General features: G+C 55.7%; 2 protein-coding genes across 3 annotated transcripts in view; one reads left to right on the top strand and one right to left on the bottom strand.

Annotated features, from left to right (window-relative positions):
* USP35 (ubiquitin specific peptidase 35) overlaps positions 1–2,168 on the top strand; it is a 75,514-nt gene extending 73,346 nt beyond the window's left edge. Inside the window, exons 11-12 of the mRNA XM_029207342.1 lie at positions 1–751; positions 1,975–2,168. The exon at positions 1–751 is cut by the window's left edge and continues 50 nt beyond it. Of these exons, the coding sequence (XP_029063175.1) occupies positions 1–751; positions 1,975–2,139 (916 nt within the window). The 3' untranslated portion in view covers positions 2,140–2,168. The remainder of the gene's footprint in view (positions 752–1,974) is intronic.
* A 3,971-nt stretch (positions 2,169–6,139) lies between these two features.
* Positions 6,140–16,085, bottom strand: part of GAB2 (GRB2 associated binding protein 2) — a 172,387-nt gene continuing 162,441 nt past the window's right edge. For both annotated transcript variants that reach the window (XM_029207340.1, XM_029207341.1), the window contains 7 exons: positions 14,618–15,210; positions 13,728–13,822; positions 12,526–12,790; positions 11,020–11,110; positions 10,632–10,734; positions 8,941–9,066; positions 6,140–8,093 (listed from right to left, as the gene is read on the bottom strand). In XM_029207340.1, the coding sequence (XP_029063173.1) occupies positions 7,950–8,093; positions 8,941–9,066; positions 10,632–10,734; positions 11,020–11,110; positions 12,526–12,790; positions 13,728–13,822; positions 14,618–15,210 (1,417 nt within the window). In that variant the 3' untranslated portion in view covers positions 6,140–7,949. The remainder of the gene's footprint in view (positions 8,094–8,940; positions 9,067–10,631; positions 10,735–11,019; positions 11,111–12,525; positions 12,791–13,727; positions 13,823–14,617; positions 15,211–16,085) is intronic.

Raw genomic sequence — 16,085 nt, 5'->3', positions numbered from 1 at the left:
GGAGGAGGAGAAAGTGGAGAAGGAGGAGGAGAAAGTGGAGAAGGAGGCCGAGAAGGAGAAGGAGGCCGAGGAGGAGGAGGACGGCCTGGGCCCAGGGACCCTCAGAAATGCTTCTGCCCCCTCTGGGGAGGGTTCCCGCTCGGTCTTGGACCTGGTCAACTACTTCCTGTCGCCCGAGAGGCTGACGGCAGAGAACCGCTACCGCTGCGAGTCCTGCGCCTCCCTGCAGGATGCCGAGAAGGTGGTGGAGCTGAGCCAGGGGCCGCGCTACCTCATCCTGACCCTGCTGCGCTTCTCCTTCGACCTGCGCACCATGCGGCGCCGCAAGATCCTGGACGACGTCTCCATCCCCCTGCTGCTGCGGCTGCCGCTGGCCGGGGGCCGGGGCCAGGCCTACGACCTCTGCAGCGTCGTGGTGCACTCTGGGGTGTCCTCGGAGAGCGGCCACTACTACTGCTATGCCCGCGAGGGTGCGGCCCGCCCAGCCCCAAACGCGGGAGCGGCTGACGGGCCCGAGCCCGACAACCAGTGGTACTTGTTCAACGACACCCGGGTGTCCTTCTCCTCCTTTGAGTCTGTCAGCAACGTCACCTCCTTCTTCCCCAAGGACACCGCCTACGTGCTTTTTTATCGGCAGCGGCCCCGGGAGGGGCCTGAGGCTGAGCCTGGCTCTCCCCGAGCCCGGGCAGAGCCCACCCTCCACAAAGACTTGATGGAAGCCATTTCCAAAGACAACATCCTTTTCCTGCAGGTGAGCAGACCCTGGGGGCGGAGGGGCTTCCCGGCACCCACCGGCTCAGATGGTGACGGCTCCTCTTTTGGAGCCTGTTCCTTTTTCCCTTGATCCGTTCAGCTATCACTCAGTGCTGGGGAAGATTGGTGGGCCAGACAGACGTAGCCCCATACTTCAGAGGAACAGACATGAGGAATGATCAGTTTTTTATTAAGGTGTCATAAGTGTGCTGGAGGAGGGGCTCTGTGAGTAGTGGATACGAGCGGATGGGGGGCCGCCCGACTCACTGAGCCTCTTCTCTCTGAGCCTTCGGCTCCACTCTGTAGAGTCAAGGGTGGTATCAAAATACTTTGCTGCTGAAACAGCCAGTGTGCGGACCAGCATGAGGAGTGCTGCTGCAGGCCGCTGGTGTGGGCACGTCAGGACCCCTGGCCAGCAGCACCTGCGTGCCGTGGGGACCCTGGCCCTGCTTTTGCATTTCTGCCGAGCTGTCCAGGTGGAGGCAGGGCTGGGCCCGTGGTAAGAAGGCGAATCCACGGCTGGCCTCAGTTCAGCAGGAGGAAGAGCTTCCTCGCTGGCAGAGGGTTCCTCGTGCCCTGAGAGGCAGAGGCTGGGCAGCCACTCCAGGAAGCCTGCAGAAGGGTCCCTGGGGGCTATGAGGTGACCTTTGATATGCACCTCCTGCTTTCTGGTGCCACGTCAGGCCCTTGTCAGCTGTTCACAGTCCAGTTAGTAGAAATGAGTTCCTTTCCTGCTGGGAGGTTTTTTTTTTCCTTCTTTTTTTTTGTGGTACACGGGCCTCTCACTGCCGTGGCCTCTCCCGTTGCGGAGCACAGGCTCCGGACGCGCAGGCTCGGCGGCCATGGCTCATGGGCCCAGCTGCTCCGTGGCATGTGGGATCTTCCCGGACCGGGGCACGAACCCGTGTCCCCTGCATCGGCAGGCGGACTCCCAACCACTGCACCACCAGGGAAGCCCCACTGGGAGTGTCTATTCGGGGGAGGAGGAAGAATGCTTTGGAAGCCTAGCTACAGGATGGCTATGGGTCCGTCCCACCCATCCTCCCACTAAGCTGGCATGCCTCTAGGGCAGAAGCTGTGGCTCCTCTGCGCCTGGCCCTGGGGACTGGGGTGGTGCTTGGAAGGGCTGGGTGGCATTGGGGGCGCAGGGAGGACCTGAGGCTGCAGGGCCTGACTGATCGACCGTTAAGCTTCTGGCCCCACCCCCATCTGTATTTCCAGGAGCAGGAGAAGGAGGCGCGGAGCAGGGCGGCCTACATCTCTGCACTCCCCACGTCTCCACACTGGGGGAGGGGCTTTGACGAAGACAAAGATGAGGATGAAGGCCCTCCGGGGGGCTGCAGCCCTGCAGGTGGCAGCGGTGACTTCCACAGACTGGTCTTCTAATGGGAACCCTCATCCCCTGGCCTGCTAAGCACTTGTGAGGGTGCCACAGGCAACCTCAGTGGGGGGGACCCAGGTCCCAGGCAGAGGTGCTCGGCCAGGTGGGGTCTGAGGGAGGCTGCGCAGGTCCAGTCCTGAAGGCAGGCCCTTCCGAGGGCCAGAGAGATGGAGCGGGGGGGGCTCCTGGGCCCCTGCCCTCAGCCCGAAGGGCACACGGAGATTCACTCAGATACGGAGGTGAGACCCAAGCCCCTTAAACCGGGCCTCAGGCCCCAACAGTGGGATCAGCCCCGTTAGGACTTACTGACACCCAAGTGTCCTGCTCAGCTTGAAGCAGCTGAGATGGACACTCTCTGGGCCTTGTCCCCTACCCGCTGCAGGCTGTCCCACAGGGCTGAACGTCACAGCGCTGGTGTTTTGCCATCAAGTAGCAGTTCCTTCCCAGCTCCTTTCAGACAATCTTGTTTCTCTGTGGTATACAAAGCAGAGGCAGATCCAAGCCCTAGCACAAAGAAGGCGGCTGTGTGTCACCCCTCTGGCCGGCTTCTGGTTTCTCTGAGGGGCCTGAGGCAACGTCTGTGGGTGGGTGCCTACACTGTTTGTACTTTTTTTTGAGAGGCGTGTAGGTGGGAAGCAGCCTGGCACAGGACCAGAGACTGTCCTCCTGACACCAAGCAACAACGCACAGAGGGGAGGACAGCCTCTTAAGCCTCTCTCCTGCCTCAGTGCCTGAGATGCCACCATTTGCATCCCCCTTCTGGTTAAGAGAGAGCGCGTCCCTAGGTTCCTGCAAGTATGTTTGTGTTTCTCACGACATCGGTCCTGAGGGAAGCTGGCTGGCTCAGCGCCTCAGCAGTTGGCCGTCATCACGGGGCCGGTCTGGTGAGGAGCAAATAGTGACCTCATTGTGCCCTGACCCTGCTGTACCCCTTCTAAATGGAGAGAAGAGAACCAGGGTCTCAAACAGGAATAAAAATAGGTTCTCTGAAGCCTTTAAAGCCGTCGTTCTTCCCGCCTCGGACACTGGCTGGCTGTGAGGTAGGCTCTAACCCTTGGTTTCTTGCTGTGTCTGGACAGGAAGGAGTGGACACCACCCCCTGCCCTGCTGACTTGTGTGCTGCCCCAGGGGAGGCAAGCATGCCCTGCACTGAAGTGCTGTGTAACTCCATCAATCAATTAATCAACAGTGAGGACTGGTGGTGGGGATGTGCCCAGATAGATAGATGATAGGGGTGGGTGCACAGGCTGGGGGCCACCCTAACAGGATACTGTTACGGGACTGATCTGTCAGGTGGGGCTGGAGCTCCTCCAGACCCCAGGAACTCTGGGCTGCTCAGAGACTGCTGCTGCTACCACATTCCTCCCTTCTTACCTCTGAGAATCTGGGGTGGGGTGGGGTGGGCTGGGCTCAGGCCGGGAGGAAAGTAGGCAGCAGCCCTCAGGTTCCAGCCATCTTGGAGCTTGGGACTGCAGTGGCCTGGCCGGGGGCTTCAGGGGCTGCAGGTGGAGGAGTTTTGGCCCAAAAGCCATAGACCCTTGAGACCTCAGGGACCAGCGAAAGTGGGCCGACAGTCGTCTGTCAGAGACAGAGTCATGCTCAGAATTCATCTCTTTGGTCCATTGAGCCTCCTAAGAAAGATGAATTGGCAGATGTTACTACAATTTCCATTTCATGCACCAGGAGTACAATTTCCGAGGTCAGGAAGATTCACATGTGTTCTCAGCCAAGAAAGGTACCCAGTTATTTCCTGTTCAAATGAAAGTGGAGCAGACTGGCACAGCGAGCCGGGATCCCAGTGTGTGTGCATTCCATCCCCAGCCCCTCCGGACGAGACACACTCAGCAGCCCTCCTGGTTGCGTCTAATGGACTTTATTGTTGTCCAGACCCAACACCATAGTAAAAAGGGACCTGCAAGCTCCAGGCCTGTACCATGTGTCACCACAGCGAAAACAGGACCCATGTGAACACGTTCCCACCCCCTCCCCAGACCTACTCACAGGATAAATACGTGTTACAAATTTTTTTTAAAAAAGAAAACAGAATAAATTAATAACTTAAGTGATTAGGCACCAACAGTGATTTGAAAAATTAAATGTCAATTTTAAATGGTAAGAGGGCCAGAAACCTAAGACTGGGCTTCTTCCAGCCCATTTTCTCTTCCCGACAAAGCAACGATTCTGTGGGAAATGATTCTAAATTTCAAGACACATGTAACCAACAAACACATAAGAACACACACCACCAAATATCACATGACAGCCTGAATCTCCAGGGGGACCCCTCATCAGGCAGCCCACCTGGCCCCAAAGAGCTTGGTGCGTTCCGGAAGGAGGGGGCTTTAGAGCTCCTGCGCTCAGCCTCCTGCCCCCACGTTTTGCAGAAGGGCCAGAGGCGGAAGTTCGTGCCAATTTCCCTCCTGCCCGGCGCTCTGTTTCCAGAGCCCTGTCACAGGGGTGTGGGTCAGCCGCAGCTTGCGGCTGAGGCCTTAGCCCTGTGCCAGGTAAATCCCTTGAGAACAGCTGTGCTTCTGTCCTAGGAATGGGACATATTTGAACGGTTTCGAATGTAGAAGTTACTGAAATCAGTCTCGGGAGGGGACTGGGTTAACTGGCCAGTGCTCTGGGTGCCGCCTATCCCTGGTGATCCAGACCCTCGAGAGAGAAGTTACAGAGCAGGGAGTAGCCACAGAAGAGGCCTCAGGGCCCTTCTTCACCAAGGTGGGAAGGAGACACAAGCTCCATACCACTCCTTGCAGAGGTGGAGCTGGAAGGGGGCAAGAACAGCTGCTTCTCTGAGGAGCACCAAGCAGGACGAGGCCTGTGTGAGCTATGCTGGCTGACAAGGCATCCTGGGATCTCAGTCCTTGCCAGGCCACCAGGAGAGGTGGATTCTGACCCACCGAAGGCCAAAGGACCAGTTCTTTACACTGACCAGACAGGGGAATATTAGACACCTTGGTACTTGGGGCTTTTGAGCCAGTCTCTGCTTTCAACAGGCCAATTTTCTCTTCTCTTGTACTTCCTCCCGTCTCTACTCTTGCCTCCACCCGAAGGGTTTGGGGGTTATAGGAACCAAGAACTGGAGGGAGGCCTCCTTGGTGGTTAGATTTGAACACCTCAGTCTCTCAAGACTCCACCCAGTTTCATTCACAACATGGCACATTCAGAAAATGCTGACATTATTAGGGCACCTTGCGATCAATAGGGGAGGATGCTGGGAACTGAGGGTACCAGTACCTGGGCCCACCTGTAGCCTATGGGGGCACAGGGGTGGCGCCATTCAAAGCTCTGCCACGTGAGACCCTTTGCAGAGGGCCTTAAAGGGACACAGGGCTGGGCAGAGTGAACCACCAAACCCTGCCCAGCGTAGGCCACTGCCACCACCATTACCATTTCACCTGTGGGGACACCAAGGCATGGCCTCACTGCTTCTGAGAGGCTGGGCCCATACTCCCAAAGGTCTGTTCCCAAAGCACAAGGTTCTCTAAGTCTCTCTGTCCATCTTCCTCCACCGGAACCCAGCCTTGCCCTCCTTCCCTCTCAAAATCTGACCCTTCTTCCTCTAAGGCCCCTGTCAGGCACCCCCTTTTCCTAGAAACCACCTTCCCTGATCTCCACCCCTTCGCCACTCCTGCCCCCAGCACCAACCTCCTAGAGAATAAGCCTCGATCTCTCTGCACATTATCAGCATTTTAAGTGTCTCTCATGGCCATTACCAATGTGTCCTTGTCTTTTTTCTCATCGACTCTGACCTTCTCAAATACAAAGTCTGATTAATTCCTGTGTTCTCAGTGCCTAGCCCAGACCTGGCCATAGCAGCCATTAATGAATGCTTATTGAATTGATATGACTAATACTAGGAGGAAAGGGGCTACTGTTGAGAAAATTTCTCCCGGGATGGAGTACGGTCAGGCCGCAGGCCTGGGGTGTGCGTGTTTACACAGGCTCACAGGAGCAGAAAGGTGAGCGGTAGCCACCTCCCTTAAATAGGATGGGAAGTCATTTTTTTTTTTTTTTTTTTTTTGGAGGGAGGAAGGTCTGTTCACCCCAGGGTAGGATGAAACATTTGGTCTACCCACGTTGCCTCTGAAACTCTTAAAAATTTGGCCAAGAACTTTAACATAAAAGAGCCCCCCCTCCCCAGACTTAGGAGAAAAGAGCCTGGCGTGATGCCCTTCCTCCTGTCCCTGGCAAAGGTGGGCAGAGGGTGATGCTGATTTGGTGGCCTTTTAAGCCATGGGAGGAGAGGCCTGCCCTCTCCTGTCCCTGTAGCTAGGCACCTGGGATTCGACAGGGCAACAGAGGGTGACGTGAGCTGAGAACACACTCTGGCCTGTCACCAGGCCACACTTGTACTTCCTGGGGACCTGACACAAAACTCAACCAAACGGCACAAGCCGCCGGCCACTCCCCCGCGTCGTCCACTAGGCTCTGTTCCGCTCTGCTTGCTCCTTTGCCCTGCTCTGCCCGCCACCCATCAGTCCTGGGAGCTGCGCTCGCCTGCGGCCATGCACATCGCTCCCCTGACCACCACACCAGTCCTCACGTTCTGCTCCACCCTGCATCTCCACGGCACTGCCCGGGCTCGCCACCAGGCCCTCCGGATGTACTCAACCACTAGCTGCGCCTCCCCCACCCCCAGCCTTCGCCCCGCCTCTCAGCCCATCGGTTACCAGCGCCTCCCCAGCCGCACTGCCCATCTTGCAGAGAAGCTCACTTGCTGCAGCGCCTCCACTCCAGGCCTGGGCGCCGCCCTGTGTCTCCGCCCAGGCCGTCCCAGGGTGGCCCCTCAGTCGTCCCCGCCCACGCACCTCCACCCCGCACACTGCGTAGCCTTCCCACAGCTCCGCCGGCCCCCCACCACCACCACATCGGCGCTCCCACCCCACGCGCTGCACCGCCCAGCACAGTCCGAGCCTCGTGGGTGCGGCGCTCTTGGCTGGGTGGGGTCTCGGGGAAGAGGACTATGCTCTGTCCCAGAGCGGCAGAGCCGGGCCTGTGGCCCCACACTCCCGGGGGCCGGGCCCCGCAGTGTCTTCGTCGCCCCATCTCCTGCTCCTTGTTCTGGGTTGCCCATCATCCTCAGTCTTCCCCTCCTGCTGTCCTTGTCCTTCTGCCTCTCCCACCCGGCAACAGCTGCACTGCCACTTGGCCTGCAAATGGGGGACCACAGCAGGTACCCACTGCCCTCCTGCATCTGGGGGTCTAACTCCTTTGTCCCTCAAGACCACCTCTGACCTTCCTCCTCGACTCCTTCATCTTTTGGTGGCCTTGCCTCTCCCCTGCCAAGAAAGACAGGGCTGAAGAAGTCTGTATCCACCTTGGTCCGCTGGTCCTTGGCTCCCTGGGTCAGCGAGACGACTTGGCTTCTTCCGGGACTGGGGGAGAGGTAGGCCAGTAGCGGGAGGGACAGGGGCTGAGAGCTGTGCCCAAAGGTGAGGTGTGGAATCTGGCTCAGAGCCCCAGCCCCTCCCTCCACACGTCTGGTAGGTATTCGGGTCTAAAGGGCAGGAAGAGGCTGAAGGATGCTTTTTGGCAATAGCTCTAACTAAGGTGGGTAGAGGCATGGCCATTGCTGATAAAAATCAAAGGTGGGCCCCGAGTGAGCCGAGGAAGCGCCTCGATCAGGCCCTCACCTCCCAGGGGAAGGGGTCAGGGTTCCTGATGTCAAGTGCTTTGAAGGCCAGAGTGGCAGAGTAGAGAGGGGGTGGGCAGGAGGGCGCGCTGGAGAGGAGAAGGGGGAGACAGACGGGGAGGCGTCGGCTCTGGAGACGCCGCCTCCTGGCCCCTCCCTGGGGCGGTGGCCCGCGCGTCACAGCTTGGCCCCCTTGGAGGGCTCCGAGGACTGCCGCACGTCTGTCCACTCCTGCATGGTGCTCTGCAGGGCCTGGGTCTTCTCCTTGTCCACTTGGACGTAGTCCACCTTCTCGTCGGAAGTGACTGATGACGTGGATGGCTGGGGGACAGAGCGGGGAAGTGAAGTGGCTGTGAGTTATCAGTAACGTGGGGAGCGGGCGCGCGGCACTTCCTGAGTCGTTTCCCGGGAGAGGAGGTGGGGCTCTACATAGCTGCCTCTCTGACCTGCCTTTTCTTTCTGAAAGTGGCCTGTAAGGCCTGAACTCCAAACCACACCATCCCTCCTGTTTGATGCAACAGCCCCTGCCTGCCGTCCCAATGTCCCAGCTCCTGGGGGGGACCCAGGCCCTTCCTTGGCCTGATGGATGGCTCCAGGCTTTCACCTGCGCCTCCACCCACCTCCCTGTGGCCACTTGTCCAGAGGAAGGACTGTGCCGGGTGCCAACAAGCACCAGCCATAGGGCTTTGTGTGTGGCTCGCTGTGAGCGCACAGCCATCCTGTGCGGGACGCTGTGCCGGGGCTGCTGTCTGGACTGGGCAACTAAGTGTGCTTCCTGAGGGGGGCCTTTCCCGGGCCCGGAAGCCCTTCTGCAGGCTGCACCTGGACAGCGAGTTCTCAAAGAAGAACTCAGGACCAGGACACAGGATCCCCGAGTCTCGGCTCTGTCGTGGGTTCACACGTGACCTCGAGCAGCTCGTGTCTCCGTGTGCATTCGTTCGCCCATCCGCACGACGGGGGGGGTGGGCTGACGGATGCGGTCCTACGGGCTCAGGGTACCTGTGTCCTGAGAGTGAGGGCGCGTGAGCCCCCGGAGACCCAGGCTACAGCACGGCCCAGTCACAGAAGCAGAGTGCCGCCGGCCTGCGCTGAAGGCAGCTGGCCTCCGGGACCCCTCCCCCAGGGCCGCCAAAGCCCGGACTGACACCCACCCACCCGCCCCAGGCACCTTGCGGTGGGGGCTTGGGGAGCTCGGCTGGAAGTCCAGGGCCAGATAATCCACGCTGCCAGTGCTCTTCTTAGGGGCCGGACTGTTGGTGCCACTGGGAATGGGAGATGCAGACACTGGGTTTTGCTATCACAAAGGAGGGAAAGACCATTAGTTAGTTTAGGAAACAGATTAACCCACCACCGGGAAAAAAACACCTCTGGGAGTAAGAGCAACTAGCTAGCTCAGTGACTGCCGACTCTGCCCTGCACTGCTCCGGGGACTGCTCACGCTCTTGTCTAAACCCCCACAACAATCTTGTGACACAGGTATTAGTACTGTTCTTAGTTTTTAAAACGCAGATAGAACTCTGGTTTGGAGACGTAAAGCAACTTGCCCGTGGCTGCACAGCTGGTGAGCAGGGATGACTACCCCGCTGTGCCACGCTGCCTCCCTTCCAGGGCATCAGGCCGCGTCTCACCTGTGGTCTCCCGGACAGACCAGCCCCCGCTTGCTGGCCCCAAGAAGGGAGCACATGTCCTTTACGCACTGGACCCTGGAAGGGTTTCTGTTGCACCAGATCTGCTTCTCTGGGGCTCCCACCCATGGCCCGGAGCGGGGTTGTCACACCGCAGCGGCCTGTCCCTCCAGCTCCAGCTCCTCAGGGGTCTCAACAGAGGGGCCTCATCCCCAGGCGGCACAAAGCCCCAGTCCCTCAGAGGACACGCTCCACGGTCCCGTCTCATCCAGGCATCAAGACCAACCTGTCTGGCACTTTCCTGAAGACACCTTCTAATGAGAAATGCAATAAATAGTCCTATGCTTTGTGTTTTTTTTGGCTGCTTTATTGATCGGTAGATTTGTTCTATTTATGCAGCAACTACCAGGTGCTGGGCAGCTACTCCCTTTGCACTGGGAATCTCAGGGGGCAGAACCCTGTGTTTATTCCCTCTGTGAGGGCCTTCACCACACCGAGTCATGCACACGTGTGCTTCCCCACCGCTGAGTGGGGTCACACACACTCAATAGGCACACTCCCACACCTCCTCATGGTCATGGGAACAACGGGATAAGGAAATGAAGAGATCTTTTAGTTTTGAAAGATTTTAACAGGATAGAACAAGGAAGTTAATTCTGATGGCTGCTCTAGTTCTTCTCTACAGGCCCCTGATGACTATTCTGAAACACCAGCTAACCACTTGGCCTGCTAACTCTTCTGGGGCTCCCTCCTGCCCCAGCACAAGTGCAGACTTCCCAAGACAGCATTCGGGGTCGTTCATGATCTGACTCCAGTCCAACCTCCCCGCCTGCCCACTCCACCTTCACTCAGAGTTAATGACCATCATTCTCCGTGTTCCTGTCTGCACGGCCACTCCACCTCAGCGCCTCCCCTTTCCCTAGTCCGGTGTGATCGCCCATCCTGCGGGTGCAGCACCGCCTCTCCAGGGACACCGACCATGCCACCTGTGTTACAGTCGTGAGAGAGGCAGGCCTTCTCTGCCCCTTAAGAGAGCAGCCTCCTTGAGGGCAGGGACCGCGTCTTCCTTGCCTCTGACGATGACCCCACAGTGCTCGACACGTATGTGCTCAAGACGGATTTGCAGCAGCAAACTAAATCACAAATAATGTGGGTGGCCTGAGGCCGGGGTGAATTAGTGAGCTGGGAAGTGGAGGAGTGAGAGGTGGGTTCCAGGGGACCCCAGAGGACTCACCATAGGGACGTAGTTCTCTTCGCTGTCTCCCGAGTCCGTGCTGGTGATGCTCTGTGTGGAGATGGGGCGGCAGTACTGGGTGGATCCTGGGTTGAAGGAGTGGCTGTGGGGAGAAGACAGGGAGTAAACCCTGGGGCACATCCAGCCTCCCGCCGGGCCCTGGCCCTCACACCCCCAGACAGACCTCTGCCCTCCATTATCAGACTAAGATTGGATACAGAGCGCGGACAATTTTTCTCCCTTCACAGAAGAAGAAAACCAAGCCCTGAGCTACCAACAGCCATCAGCAGCAGGATGCAGCCTTCCTGGCACACGGCCTAGTGACCCATTCCATTCACCAACCTGATGGCCCTGTTCCAAGTTCCCGTGTCCACAAATAGACACTTACATGGCCCTGGACCAAGACTTGGTGATGGGTGACTTGAAGGGGAGCTCATCGATGACGGTATTGTTTCTCAGGTCAAGTGGTGTTGGCTTCGCTGCAGCAGGAACAGAAAGTCATCAGCCAATGATGATAATGCCACACATACAGACACTTACACGTGACACACAAGTGCATTTATGAATCATTCCTATTCATCCCAGTTGTTCAGGGGGAGACTGAAGCTCTCAGCAAGGTTACACAATCTCTGCCCATGCTGACAGGCCCTGAAGCCATGTCTTCAGATTCCAGATTTTATATTCTTCGCACCGTACCTATGGTAATCATACTTTCGGAACCTAAAGTGGGGACACAGGGTGTGACAACAGACTGTTTTCCGTGGATTTGTGACTGCATATGAAGACAAGAGATGATATTTGAAACATCATAGAGAAGGCCACCATGACTGCCCCCTGCCCACCAGGACTGTGGAGCCTTCAGTGGAGGAAGGTGAACGTCACAAAGTCCTGAAGCCTTCAATCCAAATGCTGAGATCTGCATTCTCTGTTGGCCAGCCTGAAGGGGACTTAGGTCTGTCCAGTGACTCTGCTTCTCCCTTTGAATCCCTGCCACTGATCCAGGCCTGCAGAATGAGGTCGAGGCAGACCTGACACTTGCACTGCAGCACTTCTTCCTGGTCTAAATGCAGAGGGCACAGAGCTAACTTTACTGAACACCTGCCATGCAGTAGAGTCAATGTCCTAGATGCTTTCCTTCTCACCAAACCTGGAAGGCAGGCATGACTATCCCCACTTCACAGATAAGAAAACGGAGGCTCAGAGAATTTACATGATCTACTCAAAGTCACACACCTAGGAAGTGCTGGGTAAGGATTCCAACCCACATCTACCTGGTTTGAAAGCTCAATCCTTTCGATTATAGCATAGTGTATCTTTTCATGGACTGCTCTGTCAGTTCTACCTTGCCCAGCCCCAGAGTTAATACAAATACCTCATCCTTGAATTACATCTCATACATTATGAAGCACTTTTAGATGTATTATCTGTGTCCTTCAATGCCTCTGGGAGGTACGTTTTACACTTCCCATTTCACAGATGAGAAATAAGGCACAGAGACACAGGATCATTTGTTTATAATCACATGTTAGCAGGTGGCAGGGCTGGCACCTGAATCCATCCTGTCTTTCTGATTCCTGCACTCTTTCTGCTCATCAAGGGTCCTCAAGAGCCAGTCCCTAGGGTGCCAGACCACTGGGATGAATTTGGTGTGTGTGTGTGTGTGAGTGTGTGTGTGTGTGAGAGTGTGTGTGAGAGTGTGTGTGTGAGTGTGTGTATGTGAGAGAGAGAGAGAGAGTGTGTGTGTGTGTGTGTGTGTGTGTGTGTTTGGGTTGGTTTAGGCCCCAGAGGCTGCCACTTCCTTGCAAGAAAAGTTTAGGATCCACCCAATCCCTAAATGAATGCAAACAGTCCCTGAACATTGTCCAGAGATGGAACGAGGAAACAGTGGACTTACCTTTCCGGTCAGGTTTGAGGTTGCGGTTGACAGGGGGTGGCTGGATCTCACTCGCTCGGCTGGAGCCTCGGTGCATAGGAAGGGCTGAGGTGGGGTAGCCAAGCGGGTCAAAGTGATGGGGCCCCGGGCTCATGGGGATGTAGACACTCTGGGGATTATCACCTGCTCGCTCCAGGGCCAGCAGGGTGGAGGAGCCCGGATTCATAGGCACGTAGTTGTCTTCGGAATTGGTGCTATCCGATCGGCCTACAGCTGTTTTCCCTGGCTAGGAGTGAAAAGAAATACTGCTGGACCCTGGGAAAAACAACTAAGAAAGCAGAGGAGGAGACAGGAAGAAATGAGGCCTGTGGGTCTCTTCCAGCTTCCATGATCCCTTGGAGCTTACTTATAACTTGTGATAAATCTTTACTATAAAGTATCCACGAGGCGTTCTGAATGCCTGACCAAGCAGTGCTTTGGTTCAGGACCCTCCCTCTTCCTCAGGTCCGGACTCATCACTGGCAGGGCAGCACCTGCCACTGGCAGGGCAAGGAGCGTAAGAGAAGCCTTGGCCCTGGCACGTGAGGTCTGGGGCAGGTGTGCTTCCCCAACCCAGCTTTCAGTGTGACTGCCGGGCTGCAGTCAGAGCTGCCACGGGGCTGTACAATGCAGCTACCCTGGCCACAGCCTTCCTTTAACTCCTGCCTTGTCTTTCCAGACGCACAACGAAGCTGCTTTTGCTTCCGTTACCTGGTTTCACAGTCCTTCCAGTGGGCCTGAAGCCAGGCCCTAGTCAGCTTAGCTGGGCCCGACACCTCGGAGAGCTGTCATCAGCCCCTCCTCAGGGCAGCCTGGGATCCCGCACGCAAACCGTAATTCTGCCTCTGAGCACCACCCCTGCCTGGTGAGACCTCACGGCAAGGATGCTGCCTTAGAGCCGCCATCCCAGCGCCTGGGTCCTCTGCATCCTGGACCCTTCCTGCTTACCCCCAGTGATGAGCCTTACAGGCTAGTGCACCTCAGTACACACACTTCTTCCAGATCAGGATACCTGCCTATGACTTTCCAAAAACTCAACCCAGGGTTCTGAACTGAGACAAGAATCCAGGCAGGCTCCTAAGAGGGAGATGCCATCATGCTTTGGGGCTGTGTTTTTAGTTCCATGCGTGTGACCTTTAATCCACCTGAGCTGACTTAAGGACCCCTGGCTAAACCCCACTCACCAGAAAAGCGCTGACTGCATCACTCACGGACTCGGTGGACCGGCCCGCATTGTCTCCACCACGCTGGGGGTAGTCGTAGGACTCGCAGGAAGAAGCTACGACAGAGGAAGGAAGATCCATGTGCACTCACTGGAGTCAATCCCTGTGTTGACACTTCCCCACACCCTCACCAGTGTGGCTCAGAGTCTTACTGATACTCCGAAGATACTGCTCTCAACCCCTAATGATAAGGGATCGCTTCTATCATATCTCCTCAGCTCACAAATTCCTCCCAGGCTTCTGGATGTAGCTCCAGTGTGAGCAGATGCCAAATGAAAGGAATTAATATTATTCTACTTTTTCATCAAACAGAGGAGCTTATATGCAGAGTTGGAATACTCTCAGTGGGAAATCAGCAACAGAATTTAATACTTCAGACAGACGTTCAGACTTTAACCAGAGATTCAAATGTGGCTTAGAAAATATTTTGTAGATTTGATTTTAAAAGTCTGTTGGTCCACATAGGTTTGGCTCCAGTTTGGACTAGGCTTCTAAATTTATTTTTGAAATCTTTGGTTTGATTTATAAATGAATAAAAGACCGTGATTTGGACCTCTAAAGCCATAATATGTTGTACTGTGGTTAGCCAAGAATGTTCTACCTCCCTAGTAGAGCAGTAACTTCTCTCAGGCAGGGTCTGCTAAACTCTTGCCATTGTGGTGTCTACTAATAGCCTCCAGTGCTGGAGGACAAACTAGGAAAGGTCTGGGTAGAAGATGCCTAAACCTGTATCACAGGTCCCCTGGGTGGGACTTAAGTCTCCTTGGCACGGATGACCAAGAACCAGCACACTACGGAGAACCCCTGTGCTGCCTCCCTTGCCCCCGGCCTCAGCAAGGGCTCACACTGACCTCGGTGAAGTCGGCTGTTGTCCATGGCTGGGAGGGTATTGCGCCTGGGGATGGTTGCAGCGGCAGAGGCCGATCTGCTGCTATCACCGACTGGAGGCCTCTGCTGAGGGCTGCCCCATCGAGGTGTTTCTGCCTGACTTGGCTTGGGGGGCCGGGGTGGGGGGGCTACGGCCGAGTCCCCAGGAGTGGCGACTGCCATGGTGTTGTGGTTCTTGTCCAGGGTGAATGTCCTAGGGATCTGGTAGGCTGAGAGTGGGGTGGCCGGAACATCCATATTATCCACCAGGAGGTCCCCAAACTCACGGCACAGGGTGTTGCTGGGCATCTTGAAGGTGTACACATCCTCGTTATCCGTCCCAGAGCCTGTGAGGCTGCCCTTGGTGTGGCCATGGGAGGCCAGGCTCCGGGGCAGGTCGTAGGTACTGTCTCTGAATTCTGTATTGTGCCTGCTTGGCTTGGGGAGGCTGTAGAAGCCATGGACTTGACCACTGACCCCGTTGACACAGTGTCCGTTGCCCTGGGCAAGTTTTTGCACGGCCGTGTCGCTCCTCATGAGAAACGAGGCCCTGGTGCCCTGAGAGAAGCTGGCGCTCCTAAGAGACAGAAAGAAGGGGGTGCAGGGGTTAGAGGAGGCCAGGGCTGCCCACCAGAGAGGCAAGCGGGCCTGTTCAAACCCTGTGCAGCTAGGTGGTGTGGAACACACCGGCTGAGGAGGCTGGCAGGCCTGAGGGTTATCTGGGCAAGGCATGTTTTCTCTCTGAGCTTTAGTAAATGCGTCTGCAAAAATGGTGATTAAAATCATGCTTTGAAGGTTGCTTAGAAATTGGACTCCAGTGTATCTAGTAAGTATATGTTCAGTGTTATAGCCTTTATCCCTTCCCCTACTCCCAAATGGCTGTGATTAGCAGAGGTTGGTCTTACCTCCCCAAATATATATCAACAAGCTAGTTATACCACACACTTGTTTATTGTTTTAAGTGCCACAAAATATATGCATTCGTATACAAAGGCTGTGAGATAGCGGAAAGAACCCTTAAGTTGGTATCAGAAAATAGCAAGTCATTTTATCTGAGTCTCAGTTTTCCCACTGTAAAACAAGTCAGCTAATGTATTGTTCTAAGTTATACAGAACTATTCAAATGTAAGCCATAGATTTATTTTCTATCATATATTATGGTTCATTGAGAGGCATTTAGAGGGGAAAATATCTCTTTCCAGAAGACTAAAATTCTACAGGAAAAATGTTTTCCTGTTTGGGAACTATATTCAGGACAGAAAAGGTTTTGATTATTACTTTTTAAAAATTCATGTTTTGGGGAAATAAGATTTAAAAAGTAAAATGATCTGGGGGGGGCAGGTGGCGAAGGGATTTGTGCAGGTCCCATTTCCACCACTGATATGCTCTGTGGGCTTCACCAAGTCTCCTTCCCCAAGGCAGGACCTGGTGTGTCTCAATAGCTCTTAAGGG

This window comes from Monodon monoceros, unplaced genomic scaffold (assembly GCF_005190385.1).
Source record: "Monodon monoceros isolate NGI ecotype Baffin Bay Population unplaced genomic scaffold, NGI_Narwhal_1 Super_Scaffold_7, whole genome shotgun sequence".
NCBI classification, from domain to species: Eukaryota; Metazoa; Chordata; class Mammalia; order Artiodactyla; family Monodontidae; genus Monodon; species Monodon monoceros.
The sequence above is the reverse complement of the archived record's forward strand: the minus strand, read 5'-3'. Positions and strand labels throughout refer to the sequence as shown.